This window comes from Onychomys torridus, chromosome 4 (genome assembly GCF_903995425.1).
Source record: "Onychomys torridus chromosome 4, mOncTor1.1, whole genome shotgun sequence".
Taxonomy (NCBI): domain Eukaryota; kingdom Metazoa; phylum Chordata; class Mammalia; order Rodentia; family Cricetidae; genus Onychomys; species Onychomys torridus.
In genome coordinates, this window is record NC_050446.1 from 101,367,143 (window position 1) to 101,387,431 (window position 20,289).

The 20,289-nt window shown below is 42.2% G+C and overlaps 1 protein-coding gene across 2 annotated transcripts in view; it reads left to right on the forward strand.

The window, feature by feature from the left end:
- Positions 1-20,289, forward strand: part of Ap4e1 (adaptor related protein complex 4 subunit epsilon 1) — a 63,019-nt gene that overhangs the window by 10,580 nt on the left and 32,150 nt on the right. Inside the window, exons 4-7 of one of the 2 annotated variants that reach the window (XM_036185664.1) lie at positions 1,832-1,905; positions 10,795-10,916; positions 14,904-15,063; positions 16,331-16,497. In XM_036185664.1, the coding sequence (XP_036041557.1) occupies positions 1,832-1,905; positions 10,795-10,916; positions 14,904-15,063; positions 16,331-16,497 (523 nt within the window). The remainder of the gene's footprint in view (positions 1-1,831; positions 1,906-10,794; positions 10,917-14,903; positions 15,064-16,330; positions 16,498-20,289) is intronic. The other variant, XM_036185665.1, reaches the window with a different exon arrangement.

Sequence of the window (20,289 nt, forward strand, 5' to 3'; positions counted from 1 at the left end):
ATTACTTTGAATAGCTGTTGCTACATTTTGATTTTTAGACTTCACATACATTTCTTTTCATTTCCAACTTTATTTTTGCATCATGTACTGATCTCTGCTTCTTGCCTAACGATACAGTGTGATCAGCTGCCTCCAGTTCCTGCCATGTCCTCTCTACTATAATGACCTGCCCTCAGATTGTGAGCCCAAGCCAACCCTCCCTTCCTTCCTCCCTCCCTCCCTCCCTCCCTCCCTCCCTCCGCTTGTTTGTTTGTTTTGAGACACAGTGTCACTATGTAGACCTGGATGACCTGGAACTTGCTGTAGAGGCCAGGCTGCTCTTGAACTCATGGCTATCCACCTGCTTCTGTCTACTGAGTATTGGGATTAAAAACATGTACACCACACATGGCTTTAAGTTGCTTTATTAGATATTTTGTTCCAAGCTTTAAGTAGCTTTAAAAAAAAAACCAGTTTGTTTATTTATTTTATGTGTTTGTTTTGTTTGCATGTATGTGTGTGCACTGTGTGCATGCCTAGTGTTGGTGGAGGCCAGATTGCTGTCACTTCTTATTAGCCCAAATGCTGGGATTGCAGGCTTATACCAATATGCTCAGTTATATGTAGTGCTGGGAATTAAATCCAGGGCTTTGTGTATGCTAGGCACACCCTCTACCAACTCAGCTGCATCCCTAGCCCAGTACCTCATTCCTTGTCATATCAGATATACTCTGTAGTCATACTTAGTTGTTCTTTGTTACATCTGTTTGTTAAATCACAGAGCATCTTTTTCTTTATTCTTTGTCAAAGCAGGATGTTTGGTAATAGAATTAAGGTTTCTTTAATATGACCTTTGAACTACTTTATTGACTTTGGTGTTGGTGACTCGGGTGTGGGTGATACCTTCACTGAACAGGTGAGTTCTGAGCAAGAAGACAGCTTCTGTTTAAGAGCTCCCTGGCCTTGTCAGCTTTTTCCTCTCTTGTAGGAGAAACAGCTTTCCCCTCCATCATTAAAAAGTTGCGTCAGTTATGCTGCTCCTTTGTGGTCGTGAGACTAGAAGCTGCTGAATGGTTTCCCATGTTGGACAGTGGACACAGACACACAGTGCCTGGGTAGTTGGGGATCGCCACCGTTAGTACCTCCTGAAAGGGCTGAAAGAGCTGAGAAAAGGGGAGTGAGGATGAGAGCTAGGGAATCAGGCCATGGGGACGGACTCGTCTGGGCTTGAGTCCTGCTTCCACCATGTAGTAGCTAGAGACTTTGACCAAGGCCCTGGGTTCGATCCTCAGCTCAAAAAAAAAAAAAAAAAAAGAAAAGAAAAGAAACATAATGTTTAAATAGAAATGCTTGTTTAAGACAGTGAGTACATTTAATGTGGTAGACCGTGTGCCTTTCCTTAACAACTGGTACTTACTCAACACTGTCTTCAAATTGAGAAAATAAGATATGAGTAACATTGTATCAGACAGTCCGGTTTTAGATAGCTCATATGATAATGTAAATAAATCATCAGTGACTGATACTAACATAATGACTTAAGTTTTTGAATAATTGTGTGGTTAGCTCTAAGATAGAGAATATTTTGATTGGTAATGCAGAGATTTTCACTAGAACTCTGTGTCATTCACAGGGCTTGTAGAACCTGTAGTTCTGAGTGTGCCAGATTAAGGACATCTGGAATCTTTGTAGAGGAGTGTGTTAACCTTGTACTTTACACTTAATTTTTGTAGTATCTGTAACTGACATGTTTCACACTTAAAATGTGGGGTAGATTATTGCTTTGACTTACTAGGAAAGGAATTTTTGGGGGATATGTAATAATGAAAACTTTTCCTTCATTTTTCAATAGGTTATTTGGCTGTTTCTTTATTTCTACATGAAAGTCATGAACTTTTGCTTCTCCTTGTGAATACAGTGGTAAAGGTACCGTATCTATTGTGTGCTGGTTAACATGAAGTCTACTTATGTTGGCATATGACATTTCTCTTTAGTCATAATTGCTTAAGTAATTTTGAAAGTGTAGGTTTACTTATGGAATCAGCTTAGAAATATAGTTTATTTGCTCTTTTGTGTGTGTGTGTATGTGTGTGTGTGTGTGTGCGCGCGTGTGTGTGCGCGCGTGTGTGTGTTTTGGCTTTTTGAGACAGGGTTTCTCTGTGTAGCTTTGCACCTTTCCTGGAACTCACTCTGTAGACCAGGCTGGCCTTGAACTCACAGAGATCTGCCTGCCTCTGCCTCCCAAGTGCTGGGATTAAAGGCGTGCACATGCACCACCACCGCCCGGCCAGAAATATAGTTAGTTAGTTAGTTAGTTAGTTAGTTTATATTTTCCAGAGCTGAGGACTGAACCCAGGGCCTTGTGCTTGCTAGGCAAGCGTTCTACCACTGAGTTAAATCCCCAGCCCTATAGTTTATTTCTTAAGACTTATTTTTTAAATTATATGTGTGTGTAAGTGGGAGGTCAGAAGAGAGCCTTAGATCCTTTGGAGCAGAATTACAGGAGCAGAACTCCAGTCCCCTGCAGGATCTACCATTGAGCTACCTCTTCAGTATCTAGGAGGGTTTTCTCTTGTCTGTTTTTGTTTTTTAGACTCTGGTTGGTTTGGAGCTCACTATGTAGACCAGGCTGGTGCCAGACTTACAGAGATCCGCCTGCCTCTACCTCCTGAGGGCTGGGATTAAAGGGTGCACTACATGCCTGGCTGGAGAAAACAGGCCTCTGGTATACTTAAGGTTGGCCTTGAACTTGTGTTTTTTTTTTTTTTTTTAAATAAGATTTATTTATTATATATACAGTATTTTGCCTGAATGTGTCCCTGCAGGCCAGAAGAGGTCGTGAGCCACCATGTGGTTGCTGGGACTTGAACTCAGGACCTTTGGAAGAGCAGTTGGTGCTCTTAACCACTGAGCCATCTCTCCAGCCTGGGCTTGAACTTGTGATCCTCCTGGATCCACCCCTCCTAAGTGATAAGATTGCATTGTGCACCATTACAACTGGTTTATGACATTATGGATTGTGAACGTAGGGCTTTGTACATGCTAGACAAGAATTCTACCATCAGAACTGCATCTCCAGCTGTTACATTTTTATTAATGTGTGTGTGTGTGTGTGTGTGTGTGTGTGTGTGTGTGTGAGTGAGAGAGAGAGAGAGAGAGAGAGAGAGAGAGAGAGAGAGAGAGCGAGAGCGCGAGCATGAGCACGCGATAAGGACCTGTTATTCTCCCCACTCCACCCTTCTTTCTGAAGAAACAGGATCTCATGTTTCTCAGACTGGCCTCAAGCTCACTCTAGCTGAAGATGGTGTTGAACTCCCGATCCTCCTGCCTGTACCTCCACAATGGAGCAGGAATATAGGCATGTCTATCATGACGTTTTCATACAAGTATGTACTGTTGTTGAGCATGAAAGGGTTTATCAGTCTGAGAGTGTTCTGGTGGAGTCTTCAGGTTTTAGTATGGATAGAATCCTGTCTGTAAATAAGGGTACTTTGGGCTTCTTCCTTTTGTGTTTCTGTCTTTCTTTTCTTGTCTTGTCTTGTTGTTTTGAGGTTTTCCACATTGAGTCTGATGCTGGCTGTAAGTTGGCCATATGTGTCTTTACTGTGTCCTTCTATCCCTAGTGTCCTCAGGCTTTTATCACGGAGAGGTGTTGGATTTTGTCAGAATCCTTCTTTGTATTTAGGTGATCCTGTGATTTCTGCCTTGAGTCCACTTACGTGATGTATTCAGTATTAATTTGCAGATGTTGAACCACCCTGCACCTCTGGAATGAAACTGACTTGATTATAGTGCATGATCGTGTGATTTTTTCTTGGATTTGGTGTGTTAGGCTTTGTGTGTTTGTTTTAGACAGGGTCGCCCTATGTTTCAAACCCTGGCTGGCCTGGTCACAAGTTCTGCCTGCTTCTCCCTCTTGCATGCCGGGATTAAAATGTGCTCCACTGTGCCTGACAGTTTGCAAGAGTTTTATCAAGAACTTTGACATCTGTGTTCATCAGAGGAATTAGTCCTTAATTTCTTTTCATGTCCTGATTAGGTTTCATGAAGAGAGTTTGGTAGCATCTCTTTCTTTTTCTCTTCTAGAATAATTTGAGAAAGTTTAGTCCTACATAGTTGTTAAAGGTCTGGTAGAGTTAATCTGCTTTGTGACTTCTGAACTCACAGAGATCCACCTGCCTCTGCCTCTCCAGTGCTGGGATTAATTAGGAGATTTTATTTATTACTGTTTCAGTCCTCTTGCTTGTTGTAGATATATTTAAATTATCTCATCTTGGTTTGATTTTGTTAGGTATGAATCTAGAAATTTATTTCTTTTAAATTTCCCAATTTAGTGTAATATAAATTTTTAAAACATGTTCTAATGATTTTCTGAATTTCATTGGTATCTGTTGAAATGTCTTCCTTTTATCTCTGATTTTATTAATTTGAGCCCACTTTCTCCTTGTCTGTTTTGCCTAAGTGTTAAAAAGTTTCAATTCAAATTATTATTATTATTATTATTATTATTATTATTATTATTACTACTACTACTACTATTATTACTATTACTGGGTCTGTGTGTGTGTGTGTGTGTGTGTGTGTGTGTGTGTGTGTATGGGCACGCGCGTGTGTGCCTGCCACAGAGTGCATGATGTACCGTGTAAATGTCAAAGGACAATTTGGGGGAGCTGGTTCCTTCCACTGTGGATTCCAGGGATTGCACTAAGGTAGTGAGGCTTGTGAAGCATATACTTTACATGCTGAGCAAGGAGGTTCCCTTCTTCAACTCTTCTGACGAATTTTAGCTTAATGTCTATTTTGTCAGTTAGGAGAACACAAACACCTGCTTGTTTCCTAATTCCATTTCCTTGGATTCTCTTTTCTGTCCTTTACAGAAGGCTGTCTGTCTCTGAGTGTGAAGATGCATGCTGTAGAGGCAACAAATAGAAGCATGCTGTTGTGTTTGTTGTTTTAGATACAGTAAGACATTCCGTGTCTTTTGTTTGGTAAAATGAGGCAGTTAGTATGCATAGTTATTACTGTAAGGTGTATATTAATTCTTGCCATTTTGTTGATTTTGTAGTGTTGGCTGTTTTCTTGATCCTCCTTTACCAAACTAATGTTTTTGTGTGGTTTATTTTTCCTGGGCTTCTTGAATATGCTCATCTTTCTTTTCAGTCTGAAGAATTTCTTCAAGTGTCTTCTGTAGAATTGACTTAATTTTTTTTTTTTAAATTCTTCAGCCTTTTCTAAAAGGTTGTTTTTTGTTTTTTGTTTTTTGTTTTTTGTTTTTTTGAGACAGGGTTTCTCTGTGTAGCTTTGCGCCTTTCCTGGATCTCACTCCGTAGACCAGGCTGGCCTCGAACTCACAAAGATCCGCCTGGCTCTGCCTCCCAAGTGCTGGGATTAAAGGCGTGTGCCACCACCGCCCAGCTCTAAAAGTGTTTTATTGGTGTGTATTATTTGTAGATGATAGTGAGCTTCATTATGGCATCTTTATACCTGTAGACAATGCAGTTTGGTCGTGCTCACTCTGTGGTCTTCTCTTGCTCCTCTGACTCCTGCTCGTCCTCTTGGTCTCCAAGCCACCCCCCCCCCCTCTGCTATGTTCATATCTTCTTCTTGTGTGACCTGATGAGTTTCAGTAGGTAAAGTCTTACTAACAGGAGCCTGGGCACCTTACTGGTGGCTGGCTACCCTGCCTGCATCAGACAAGTGCATATACATCCTCAGGGAGGGCTGCAGCCCAGGAGCTCCTTCTCTGCCAGGACAGGATGTTGATGGCCCATTCTTGTGCAGATTCTGTGCAGGTCATTACAGCAGCGAGGAGCTGGAAGTTAGCGTTCTATCCTCCTTCCCAATGTCTCCCTGGCCCTTACATTCTTCCTGCCCCTTCCTCGTGGTGTTCCCTGAGCCTTGGAGGGTGATGAGATGTTCCATTTATGGTGGACGTTCAACAGTCATTTACTCTCATAATGCTTACCAGTTATGAGTCTCTGTAGTCACCGTTAGCCTGTTTTTGTTTCGGGAAAGCTTCTTTTTCTTTCCTCCTTCAGTTTACAGACAGTCTTGCTGCATGTGGTCACCTGGCACTTGTTTTTCAGAGCTTGAAATACAACTCCACGTCCTGCTGACTTTAGAAACTTCCCAAGTTTTGCTGAAACTCTCCTGTTGTCTTGATGAGCATGCCCTTACCTGACTTGCGTTTGTCTCAGTTCCTTTTCTCTTGCTGTGATAAGACACCATGACCAAGGCAACTTACAAAGAAAGCACTTAGCTAACTGGGCTTACAGTTTCAGAGTTATGATGCAGAGCACAGGCGTGCTGGCAGGAACAGCTGAGAGCGCACATCCTGATCCACAGCCATGAGGAAGAGCATGCACTGGGAATGGTATGGGCTTCTAAAACATCAAAGCCCAGCCTCAGGGACACAGCTCTTCCAGAAAGGCCACACCTTCTAATCCTTCCCCAACAGTTTGACCAACTGGGGACAAAACTTACAAATATATGAGCTTATAGGGGTCATCATCATCCCGACACCACAGTGTTTCTTGTAGCATCTAATATATCTTCTGCATATTTGGTGTTTGAAGTGTTGGATGAAATCAGAAGGTTGTTTTCTGGCCTCCTCTGTTTGGTACCCTAAATGCCTCTTATACCTGGATGAGCAATCTTTTTCCTTAGGTTTGGAAATTTTCTGCTGTAATTATATTGAATATGTTTCTGTGTCTTTCTTTTAATGCCTATAATTTATAGATTTTTGTTTTTTCATTGTGTCCAACAGATACTGAATGTTCTACATATAATTACCATTTTATATTTGTTGTAATCTGAATGTTCCAATTCCTGTATCCTGTCATTCTTCAGGCCCTGCTACTCTGCCCTCCCCTTTATCCATTCTGTCAGTGAGGTTTTCCATGGAACTTTTTATTTAAAGACTTAATTGCATTTTACATTTGCAATATTTCAATTTAGTGTTTTTAGAATTCCACTTTTATACCCTGTGTTGATGTCTTTATTTCATTCAGTATTTTGTATTCTCTTGAGATTCATTCATAGTTTACATTTGTCTTCTTCTATGTTTTAAGAATATAAATCATTCTTTTGAATTCTTTGCTTGGGATTTCATCTAATTCACTCTGTTTTGAGTCCACTAATGTGGGCTTAGCAGTTTTGGGAGGGGTTATGTTGCTTTGGTTCTTCCTGGTCCTGGAGTTTTGCAGCGTCAGGTTGGTGGCTGGATTTCTGGGGGGGGTTGTTGTTGTCTTTCTTTCTTTCTCTCTTTCTTTCTTTCTTTCTTTCTTTCTTTCTTTCTTTCTTTCTTTCTTTCTTTTTCTATTATCAGCTTGATACAGTACAAATTCTTATCCTAATAGTGAAATGTTTCACTGAAGCTTGCCCAGTGATTGAGTAAAACCAAAACTTATTATAAGCCACAATCATCCTAGGGTCTCCCCTGCTATGTAGCCTCCCTGGTTCTGTGGGTTGCAGTCTGATTGTTCTTTGCTTTATATCTAGAATCCACCCATGAGTGAGTGCATACCATGTTTGTCCTTCTGGGTGGGTTTCTGGTTTAAATCACCCTACTGTCACTTGTGATCTTCAAGAGAGACGAGGCTGCACAGTAGGCTGAAGTACCCTTTCCTTGCTGCATGGAGTCAGTTCTCAGTTCTCACCCTGGAGAACTCCATCTGCGGGGAACAGTGACTGTCGGTGGGTAGACGCAGTGATGAACCCGGAGAGTGCTGTATGTGCCACCATGGTAGTCACTGTGGCTGTGAATGGAAGACATTCAGCTTACTGATTAGTCGTGGGGTGACAGGAAAAATAGAGGAGGGGAAAGTGAAGGGAAGTGGGAAGCAGCAGGGCAGAGCAGGGGGGACACAGTTTTGACTCATGAAAGCCTATGAAAAGGAAGTGCAAAGGGAAAGAATAGAGAAAGATAGACTTGTATTGCCTAAATTGACATTGGGTATTAAATAAAGGTGGAGGAAACGTAAGTAAAGAGAACTGGTTGGGATGTCTGAGTGCAATCCTGCCTGCTGGCTGGTCCCATTTTCAACTCTTCCCACATTCCTCCTTGGGCTCCTAGATGCCGGTCCCACCTGTGGGCAGTACTTCAAGAGTCCATCTGGGGACCACCATGAGATGGCTAAGCGGGTAAAGTGCTCAGCTTGCAAGCCTGATGATTGAGTTCTATTCCTGGAGCTCACAGAGGGCAGGAGAGAACTGACTCCACACCGTTGTCCTCTGGCCTCTATACACATGTGGCACACACTGCTTCCCTCTTCACACATCATACACACGATTTTTAAAAAGGAGTCAAGAAAAAAAGGTCCAGTTTTAATAGTTCACCATACTTCTGGACTGTTTCTTCCAGTGTCCAGCTCGACATTAAAACCTGTGTCTAGGTTCCCCACAGACTCTAGTTCTGATCAGGTTTCTAGTTGGCTGAGCACTGTACAGATACAATTCAATTTCTTCTCTGCAGGGCAGAGCTGCTCTGCTGGCCAGATTCAGCAGCTAGTCCTGTAATAAATACTGCTCAGAATTTGTTGATAGTGTGGCTTTCCCAGAATCCATCCTCCCTCTACCTCCACACCTTTGTCTTCTGCCCCCTCCCCCCACACTTTAACATGTATGTTTATGAGAGTATAGTGCAGATTTTCTGAGGCTCTCTGTCCTATTCTGGTCTGGTCATTCTCTTTCATTGGGCGGGGAGAGCTCCCCAGGCCCACCAAGACAGAGCCTGGACTTTTCCCTTGTTCCGTTTTGCAAAGTTTCTTTTACTTTGCTGTTAAACTAGAATTGGGGCCATTGCCCAGTTCTGAATGCTTTCCCTGGTTGATTCTTTAGAGAATCTAGCAGAACATGTCTGTCGTCCACCATTTTCTAAAAGCCTCAGGCCTTCCTGTTTATCACCAATCAGACTTTCCATACGTGAGAAGGTGTGTGTGCTCTTTTCTGAATTTAAAGTCATACTATACACACATGTATGTGTATATGCATGTGTGCATGTATATGTACACACATATACCGTGTGTGTGTGTGTGTGTGTATGTGTGTGTGTGTATGAAAAAGAAAGGTTGTACATGAACATGTATGCATGTATATATACACACATATATCAGGTGTGTGTGTGTGTGTGTGTGTGTGTGTGTGTGTGTGTGTGGAGAGAGAGAGAGAGAGAGAGAGAGAGAGAGAGAGAGAGAGGTTGTACATGAATGTGTGTGCATGTGGAGACCATAGGTTGATATCAGGTTTTATTCTCAATTGCTCTCTAGTTTACCAAGATATAAATTGGTTTATTTGGTTATTTATTTGTTTGTTTGTTTGTTTGTTTGTTTATTGTGTGTGTCTTGGGGATTGAACTCAGGTCATCAGGACACACACACATACACACACCAATGTCAATTTTTTTTAAGATTTATTTATTTATTATGTATACAGAAGAGGGCGCCAGATCTCATTATAGATGGTTGTGAGCCACCATGTGGGTGCTGGGAATTGAACTCAGGACCTCTGGAAGAGCAGTCGGTGCTCTTAACCTCTGAGCCATCTCTCCAGCCCTGAATTTTTTCAAGTTTAGAAGAGAAGCCGAGGAGATTGCTTGGTGTGTCCAGTGCAAGTGTGAAGACCCAGGTCTGATCGCAGCACCCTTGTAAAAGCAGTGTACGTTTTGTATCACCTTTCATATAATTTTTAAAGTTACATTTATTTATTGTGTGTATCTCCTGGGGATTGAACTCGGGTCCTCAGGCTTGGTGGCAAATATTTTTACCCACTGAGCCATCTTGCTTGTCACCACCTTTTTCACCAACTGGCTGACCAGTGCACTCCAGGGATTCTCCTGTCTCCTCCTCCCCAGTGTGGGATAACAGACAAATGTGTCATCATCATCATGCCTGGTCTTTACATGGGTGCTGGATCAGACTCAGGTCCTCATGCTTGTACACCGTCTCCCCAGCTCCTTTCAAACTTGAAAAAATTATTTGTTAGTGTGTACATGGCTGTGTGTATGCAGATACTCACACGCTGTGGCATGCATGTGGAGGTCAAAGGACAACCTCTGAGAACTGGTTCTCTCCTACACTGCTGAGGCGGCAGGGTCTCTTGCTTCTGTCATGCTGCAAACTCCAGGCTAGCTGGCCTGTGAGGCTCTGGGCATTTCCCCATTTCAGCATCCCATCTTCCCACAATACTGGTATTAGAGATGCTTACCACATGTCTGGCTTTTTGTGGGTTTGGAGATCAAATTTAGATCGTCAGGTTTGCTTAGTAAACATTTTTTTTTTAACTTGCTGAGCCATCTTACCAGCCTTCTTTTAAACTTTTAAAAATATATTTAAGCCAGGCGGTGGTGGCCCACGCCTTTAATCCCAGTACTTGGGAGGCAGAGCCAGGTGACTCTCTGTGAGTTCAAGGCCAGCCTAGGCTACCAAGTGAGTTCCAGGAAAGGCGCAAAGCTACACAGAGAAACCCTGTCTCGAAAAATAAATTAATAAATGTATAAGTATGTATGAGCATATTCTTTTTGTTGTATCAATTGTAAAGCTGCATTTATATTAACCAGAAAAGTTTGTAAAGTTGTTTTATTAGTTTGGAAAAGTTTAAGGGCTGTAACAAGGAGACTGTTTTGGCTTGTAGCCAGTCAGCTGCCTTTGACCATTACGGAAATGAGACCGGTGCGGGGGTGAGGAGGGGGGGTATTTTGTAGGTGCTGAGGCAGATGTGAATGTCTAAGTTGATTATAAAGTTGGGGAAATGACTATGTAAGCAGGATTGTGATGGTGTTGAGCTTGTGCAGACTGACTTCCTTCTTACTGACGGCAGGACCTGCAGAGCACTAACCTGGTAGAAGTGTGCATGGCACTTACTGTTGTCAGCCAGATTTTCCCTCGAGAAATGATTCCAGCTGTTCTTCCATTAATAGAAGATAAACTTCAGCATTCTAAGTAAGTCAGTTATTTTGACACAGTTGTCTATACTATATATTTCAAAACAGAAATTTAAGTGTATATTTTATTTATTCTTTCACAATTCCATACATCTGTACAATGTATCTTGATCATATCCACCTCTGACTCCCTAGACCCTTCCCAACACATCCTCTTCACCTTCATGTCTTTCCCCTCCTTCTTCTAATAATACTAATAACAACAACAACCTCCTGAGTCCAGTTAGTGCCACCCACATAGGTATGGATGTTGAACCACCCCCCACAGCATGAGCAGCCTAATAGTGGCCATGTCCCAAAGAAACGTGACGCCCACTCCCAACAGCCGTCAACTGCCATTAGTTTCTCAGCTCAGGCTGGGGCCTCTTGGGCCTCTCTACTGTTCATGCTGCAATGTTAACTGGCTTTGTTTTGTGCAGGTTTATAAGGTAGCCAGAGCCACAGTGAGTTCATGGGGCAATGACCAGGTCATGTCCAGAAGATGGTCTTTCTCAGTATTCCTTTACATCCTCCGCTCTTACATTCTTTCCTCCCCCTTTTCCAAGACGTCCCCTGAGCCTTGGGGAGATGGTGTCGGTGATGTAGATGTCCTGTTTATGGCGAAGCACTCATCAGTCACTTTTCTCAGCACTTTGACCAGTTAGAAGTCTCTGCATTAACCACTGCCCTGCTACAAAAGAGTTTCTCTAAGGTTGAGAAAAGCACTAATTTCTGAGTATAAACATAATATTTAGAAGACAGCTTGACAATGTGTCCATTTAGCAAAATAATAGTAGTAGGTTCTGTCATGGGGCCTAGGACCCCAAACATAGACTGTTGACCAGGTTTACAGTACCAGGCATAAATTCTCTCCTGTGGAACAGGCCTCCTATCCAATTAGAGAGTGGCTGGTCCCCCCAGATTAGTCATGCCGCTATTGCACTGGTACATTTGTCAGGTCAGGACTGGTGTATATGGGGTCTGCCTCTGTGGAAGACCATTGGTGACTCTTCTTCCCCAGGGGCCTGCCTGACACTCCTCAGCACTATTGTATTAGTCAGAGTTCTCTAGAGGAACAGAACCAATGGTGCGTGTGTACATACACACACACACACACACACACACACACACACACACACACACGCATACGTGTGCATATATTTTAAAGACTTCTTTTTATTACTTTAATTATGTATATGTATGTGTATGGGTGTGTGCACGTGAGTGCAGGTGCCAACAGAGGCCAAAGATGTTAGATCTCCTGGATTTAGAATCTTAGGTAGTTGTGAGCTGCCTGACATGGGTGCTGGGAATTCAACCTGGGTCCTCAGGAAGAGCAGCACATGTACTGGGCATGGTAGTGCCATGCCTTTCATCCCAGCACTTGGGAGGCAGCAGCAGGTGGAGTTCGAGGCCAGCCTGGTCTACAAAGGGAGTTCCAGGACAGGCCCTAAAGCTACACAGAGAAACCCTGTTTCAAAAAAAAAAAAAAAAAAGAAAGAAAGAAAGAAAGAAAAAGAAGTTAGCTTTAAAATAGTAACAATAGTGAATCACACCTGAAAATTGAGAATCTGGTAATTACTCAGACCTTTTGACTGGATGCTTCATCAGTCAGAATCGTCCCACAGTGGCTGTCCCTCATAGGAGAGGGTAAAATTGGGAAACAGCAAGGGAAACGTGACCCTGTAGTCTCTCACTTCAAAAGTCAAGGTGCCTCAGCAATCCCAGTCTGACGCTGAAGCCCTGAAGGTTCCTGGAGAATCCCTGATCCTAGTTCATGAAAATTTGGAAATGCTGGTTCTGCTGTTAGCAAGGGAATCAGCAGCAGCAGCAGTAACAACAGGGTAAATCAACTCTGCAGCAGGGGGGAGGCCAAGCCAGCAAAAGGTGGGGTGATTTTCCTTTTCTATGCCCTTTTGATCTGAGCTGCTACCCAAAGGTGCAGCCCAGAACTGCAGTGGGCCTTCCCACAGGAGTCCAGGCAGTCAGGACACTCCTTCAGATGAGGCTCCTTACTCAGGTGACTCTGATTTGTGGCAAGTGGACATCAAAAGCAGCTATAACAACTGTGAATGTTAGCCATCAGGGAGCAAGTTTCCAGGTCATTTCCAGCTTGATTAAGAGTTTACAACAGCACAATGCAATATTATTTTAGAATGTTAAATATACTTCTTAAAACAGATGAAGTAGATGATGTATAAGAGGGAAAAAAACCCAAATCTCTTAACAGTCTGTAGGTAAAAAGTGTTTTTATCAAGCATGTGTAGGATCGGGAGGCTGGCTTGGTTGATAAAGTGTATGATGTGCAAACATGAGCACTCAGGCAAAAGGCTGGACACAGCAACACAACAAATTTCTGTAACCAAAGTGTGTAGGGCCTTCAGCAGCACGGTTGCACCACGTAGTTGTGGTAAACCAGGAGCAATGGCCTGTGTTGTTTGGGGGCCTTGGGACCTTCCTGACCAGCAGCTCCTCTAATAACCTGTTTTCTGGGAAAGTGTTGCCTGCTGTTCTAGGGAGCCTCGGTTCAAGCCCTTCCTTTTAAACTGTGTATTTTAATTAGCTTACAAAGCTGTAGGTTTCCATAAGCCTTGGGAAGAGCTTGCTGTAATAGAGGGCTCCCACCTGGTACTAGGAACCTAGTCACAAGCTCCTGTCCCAGGAGGCCATGGGCCATATGGGGGAATGGACTACAGTTGTTTTCCTAAATGGACATGTTGTTAAGCACTCAATATGTATTTATGTTTACCCCTTTTTTCTAATTTAGAATTATGGTTATTCATGTGTGTCCTATATGGGTATATGCTCCTGAGTGCAGGTGTCCACAGAGGCCAGAGGTATCAGATGCCCCTGGAGCTGGAGTTACAGATGGTTGTGAGCCATCCATCTTGGGTGCTGGGATTTGAACTTGAGTCTTTTGCTTGTCTGGTATGTATGATTCTCTGAGTCATTATAAACAAAATAACAATAACAAAAAAACACAAAATCAAAAACAACCAAAGAAATAAAAAACTAGGATATAGTTTTTCATTCAAAAATGAAAAACTGCTTCATTTTTGCTGCATGTTTGGTAGGCATAATCTGCTACAGATGAAGTGTGAGACTGGCTTACACTTCAACGTATTCTCACAAGGCTTGAAAAACAAGTCCCGGAAGAAGAGGAGTACCATTGTTTTGTCCACATGCCCTCATGCTTCCCTGTCACCATAATATTTGGAGTATGCTTGCCTATTAGAGGAAACAATTTTTATCCTTATGTAATAAAGAGACAAAAATAGAATCAAGGGGTTATAGAATTTATTTCTCTTGCTTTAATTGATTACAAAAGTAGTCTGTGCTGTTACTGAAAGTTCTGTAATTAGGGGTATTTATAACTGATAGGCAGTTAACATTTCTTTTGGGCATAGTGGTTCATACCTGTATTTGTCACATTTTGGAGGTAGAGGCAGGAAGATCATGCATTGGAGAGCAGCCTGGGCTGTATAGTGAGACCCCCATCTCATAAACAATAACTTAAAAGAGACTGAGGAGAGGGCTCAGTTGCCAGTGGGCTTGGGGTGTTACTGTGAAGCCCTGAGTTTGGGTCCTAGCACCTCCATAAAAGCCAGGCCTGTCAGCATGCACCTGCAATACTAGTGCTGGAGAGGCAGAGACAGGGAGGTCCCCAGGGCTTTGTGGCCAGCCAGTCTAGTGAAATTGAGTCAGCAAGCTCCAGATTAAGTAAGTAGGTGACCCCGTCTCAAAAAAGAAGGTAGAGAGTAATAAGGAAGATAACTGATATCAACCTGGTCTTTACACACACGCACACACGCACGCACTCACACACAAACATGTATCTCTACACAGTCTTTCCTCCCCCACCAGAAGGGGTCTCCTGAAATCTTACTTCTTACCAAGAAGTAAGATTTTTATCTTTTTCATACTTTGCTGCATTAGAATAAAATAATTAGTAATAGATACTTGATGGCCCAGGTTGCCTTGTTTATATTTCATTTTTTATCCTTAGGGAGATTATTCGAAGAAAAGCAGTTCTGGCATTATACAAATTTTACCTCATTGCCCCTAATCAAGTACAGCATATCCATACTAAATTTCGGAAAGCACTTTGTGACAGAGATGTTGGGGTCATGGCTGCCTCTTTGCATATATACCTTAGGATGATTAAGGTAAGTTGGCAATTTTAGCATGTGCTCAGTTGTTACCATTGTAGCAATATCACATGGAATTAGAAGAAAATGCAGATATTTCAATAAAATGATGAATACTTTATATCACTGTCAGGCTGGAGAGATGGCCCAGTGGGTAAGAATGCTTGTACACAGCAGGAAGGTCTGAGACCAGATCCTAGCTCCATGTAAAAGCTGAGTGTGGCCATCCATGATGCCTATAGCCCTGTGCTGAGGGAGGCAGAAACAAAAGGATTCTGGGGCTTCCTGGCTGACAGTCTTGCTCTAGGTGCAGCAAGAGACCCTGCCTCAAGAGAATAATTCAGAGAGTGATAGAGCAGGATACCCAGAATCCTCCTCTGGACTCTGCATGTTCATAGGCACACACTCATGAACACATGTGTGCATATACCACACATATCTACTATACTCACACACACATAAATATATTTTACACTGTTATTTACTTCTAAATGTAACTTTTGTAAGTTGTTGATAATATGAATTGTATGCAAGAAAGATCAGGAGTTCAAATCCACAACTGGTCAAAATTTAGAGGACAGCCGACTGTGGGGTGCCTAACACAACATCTACAGCACAACTGCTACACCTCAGGCTCGGGGGGCATCCTGAAGAAGGATGGAAGATTGTAAGAGCCAGAGGACCAGGACATCTGTCATAATGTGACTGGGAACTGCACCCATGAAATCTCAATAATGTGGTCACCCAAACAAAACCTGAACACTGACACCAGGAGACATCCCATTGCGGATGGGAGAAATCTCACAAGGTCACACCCTAGATGAAGAGCTACAGGCAATTAATGGCTACTTGGGGAGAATCAGTCTTCTCCGGGAATGAACCCCCTGATAAGCTATCCAACAGCAGGTAGTCATCTTAAACACATGTACATATGAGCAACACTAAATGGACTCAGCAAGTTGTGTGTGTGTGTGTGTGTGTGTGTGTGTGTGTGTGTGTGTGTGTGTCTACAATAATTAAAAAGAAATCATGAATTTGAGAGGGAGTGTGGGAGGGACCTGGGAGGAGTTGAGGGTAGAGGGAGGAGTAGAAGTGATGTAAATACAGTATTTATGTCTGAAATTATAAAATATATACACATATATATGTATGGATATAAAAGAATAACTTTGCCTATATAGGACATTTGAGGTCAGCCCTGGGTTATATGAGACTCTTGTCTCAAAAAAAAAGAAAAGAAAAGAAAAGACATTATTAACAGATTTTTCTTTTTTTTTTTATGTAGGAAAATTCATCTGGATATAAAGATCTGACTGAGAGTTTTGTAGCAATTTTAAAGCAAGTGGTGGGAGGAAAGCTCCCGGTTGAGTTCAGTTACCACAGCGTGCCAGCGCCATGGTTACAGATTCAGCTCTTGAGAATACTGGGGCTGCTGGGAAAGGACGATCAAAGGTAAACTCTCCCATGTCCCGTGACAACCACACCATATCATAGCCTTGACTTAGTCACCAGAAGTTTCACAAAAACCAAATTTCCCAGCTCTTCCAGGCTTACTGGTGGTAAATAAACGAGTGTGAGAACACAGAGTCCTTCAGGTGACCGGGGCATACCTAGCTTGTCCATTTTCCCCTTGTGAAATGTGCTTGCTTAATCATTGGGCTAGAGGGTGAGCCAGATAATAAATAAATAAACGTGGTGTGGGCCACCTGCTGCCTCCTGCAGCTACTGCACTGCTGTTACAGATGAGCAACAGCCATAGCGGACACATAATGACGATTACTGTGGTCCAGGAAAATGCTGTGTAAACACTTAAGCCTGAATTTCAGATGATCTGTATATTTCATCATGTATTATCCTTTTGGGTTTTTTCCCCAACATATAAAAACTATTCAACATTTGCAGGCATAAAGAGGAATGAGTATGACCCAAAATATATTATGTTTATTATGAAAATGTCATAATAAAGCCCATTTTTATTATTAGATGCTAATGAAAACATAAAAGTCATAAAAAGGAACACAAAATATATTCATTATCTGTTTTAGCAAATAATAAATCAAAGATAGAAATTGTCTCTTGGAAGCATCTATGCTGAAATTTAACTAAATCCCACAGCCTTTTTTTAGAGTTAGTTACCGTTTTATAGGAAACACAAAGAGGGATATACTAATGTTAACCACAAGATACAAGCTGTGGAGAAATAGCAGACATGATTTTCATCAACAATTAGATGGAAGAGAAAACTGAAAAGTGAGACTATACAGATTAAAGAAATTTAGAATAGTTAGCCAATTAAAATGTATGGGTCCTGGGCTGCAAGATGGCTAAGAAGGTAAAGGTGCTTTCCACCAAGCCTGATGGCCTGAGTTCAATCCCTGGAACCCACATGATGGCAGGACAGAACTGACTCTTACAAGCTGTTCTCTGACCTCCACATGGGTGCCACAGTCTGTGTGCCCAAACACGTATACATGTATATGAATAGTCTTATTTGGATCCTGGTTTTCAAGGAAACTATGATGTAACTGATAATTTGAACACAAATTGCACGTAAAACATTAAGGAATTATGACTCTACACATATGTGTATATGTTACAAAGGAACTGTAAACCTCTCTCTCTCTTTATATATATATATAAACAAACCATCCTTATCTTGTATAAATGTCCTTGATTTGAAACATTTATGCCTAAGGCACTTTATTCTAGAATTACTTCACAAACAGTCTGCACAAGTAGGAAGTGATTAATTAAGTTAGCCACGACTCAGCTGAGGTGAGGTGGTGAGAGCATGGGTTTACACTACTCTTGTTTGTTTGTGTGTCTTTACATTTTTCCCTAGTAGAAATTTAGACTAAAGTTAATGTCAGCAAGAGAGAGAATACAGTTTTCAATCACAAAAAGAATAAAACACACAAGTATTAAGAAGAATTAGAGACAAACCCACCCTCGTTCATTTCCTGATGCCACCAAACTCTGTTATAGAGAGGTTAGTGGACACTGGTCTTAGGAGGACCATAGTTTGGGAGTGGAATAGTGAAGTTGATGCTATATGATTTGAGAATTTTCACGTCTTACTCATCATGTATATTCTTGCACTGATTTTGTTGTCCTTTTAAGGTTTCAATTAAATGATAGTTTCTTTTTTTATTTTAAAAAATTTTATGTGTATGGATGTTTTTCATTTGTTTGTTTTTTGAAACAAGGTTTCTCTGTTAACAGTCCTGGAGCTCACTCTATAGACCAGGCTGGCCTTGAACTCTCTGAGATCTGCCTGCCTCTGCTCCTGAGTGCTGGGATTAAAGGCGTGCACCACCACCGCCCAGCTGTGTATGGATGTTTTACCTGCATGCATGTCTGTGCACCACATGTGTGCCTGGTGCCCATGGAAGCCAGAAAAAGGTGTTAGAATCCCTAGAACCGGAGTTACAGGTGGTTGTGAGCAACCATGTGGTACAGGGAGTTGAACCTGGATCCTCTAGAAGAGCAGTCAGTTTGCCTAACCACTGAGCCATCTCTCTAGTCCCAAATGCTAGTTTCTTAATACTGAAAATAAAACTAAATAAACCAAAAATAGCTTTCTGGATTTATCAAACCTATGGTTGTCCTTTGCCAGCTCCTACTCCACTTGGAGATAGGGAGAGAGAGAGAGTGTGTGTAGAGAGAGAGAGAGTGTGTGTGTGTGTGTGTGTGTGTGTGTGTGTGTACAATTTTTGTAATGCTTTTTGAAATAACAGACTTTTTTAATTTCCAAGAATTGTACATGTCATAGTTAGAATCTCTGTTGCTGTGATGAAGCACTGTGACTAAAAGCAACTTGGAGAGGAAAGGGTTTATTGTAGTCACACTTCCAACAGTTCATCCTCAAAAGTAGTTAGGTCAGAAACTCGAAACAGGGCAGGAACCTAGAGGCAGAAGCTGATGCAAAGGTCATGGCGGAGTGCTGCTTATTGCCTTTCTCCTTTTCATTGTATCTGTGTGAGAGTGATTGCTAGCTGGGCGGTGGTGATGCACTTTAATCCCAGCACTTGGGAGGCAGAACCTGTCGGATCTCTATGAGTTGAAGGTCAGCCTGGTCTACAGAGCGAGATTCAAGACAGGTACTACACGGAGAAACCCTGTCTTGAAAACAAAAAACAAAAGAGTGATTGCTAATAACCATGTGTAACCATGTGATACAGTCAATACTGGCTGTCTTGAAATCTCCTCTACCAACAAAATTAGTCCAAACCTCTTCAATTTAGCCTCAGCAGATTCTTAAGACAAGGGCAGAAATCAGCAACATTCTTTGCCAGATTATCACAAGCATGGTCTCTAACCCAGTTGCTAATATTATTCTCATCTGAAACCTCTTGAACTAGGCCTGCACAGTCCACATTGCTCTCAGCACCACCGGCTTCCAAGCTCCTAGTAGGATGGCCCATTAATCCCCTACAGCATTCAACAGCTCTCTGAGTCCAAATCCCAAAGTCTTCCACATTTCCCAAAACAAAACAAACAAAGAAATAAACACCAGCATGGTCAAGTCTGTCGACAGCAATAGCTCGCTCCCTGGTACCACTTTGTGTCTTAGTTACATTTCCAATGTCATGATAAAACACCAAGACCACGGCCAGTTATAAATGAAAGCATTTAATTTTGGGGCTCTCAGTTCCAGAGGGTAGTAGAGTCCATGATCATGGCAGCAGGCAGGCAGGCCTGGCCCTGAGAAAGCAGCTGAGACTTTATATCTGATCCACATACATGAGGCAGAAGGAGGGGGCTACTGGGAATAGCATGGGCTTTTGAAAACTCAAAGCCCACCCCAGAGACACCTCCTCCAACAAGGCCATGCCTCCTAATCCTTCCAAACAGTTGCACCAACTGGGGACCAAATATTCAAGTATGTGAGCCCATGGTGGCTGTTCTCATTCAATCCATCTCAGTTCCTGCCCCTACATTGTTTGTTTACACATGCCTTATAGTTCTTGCTCTTTAGACTTTTCTTTTTTAAGATAGTCTTATGGATTCCAGGCTGCCTCCAACTCACTATGTAGCTAAGGATGACCTTGAACTTCTGACATCCTGCTTCCAGCCTGAGTTCCTAGACTACCAGCATGCACCTCTATGCCCAGTTTACATACAATTGTTTTCAAAGTGTCTCCTTTTAAAGTATCTTAGAGCAAGTCTAACTTCATTTAGTTTCTTTGAGAGCAAGGATCTTTCTTTCCTAAGAAAATATTTGCTAATCAGTGTTAAGCAATG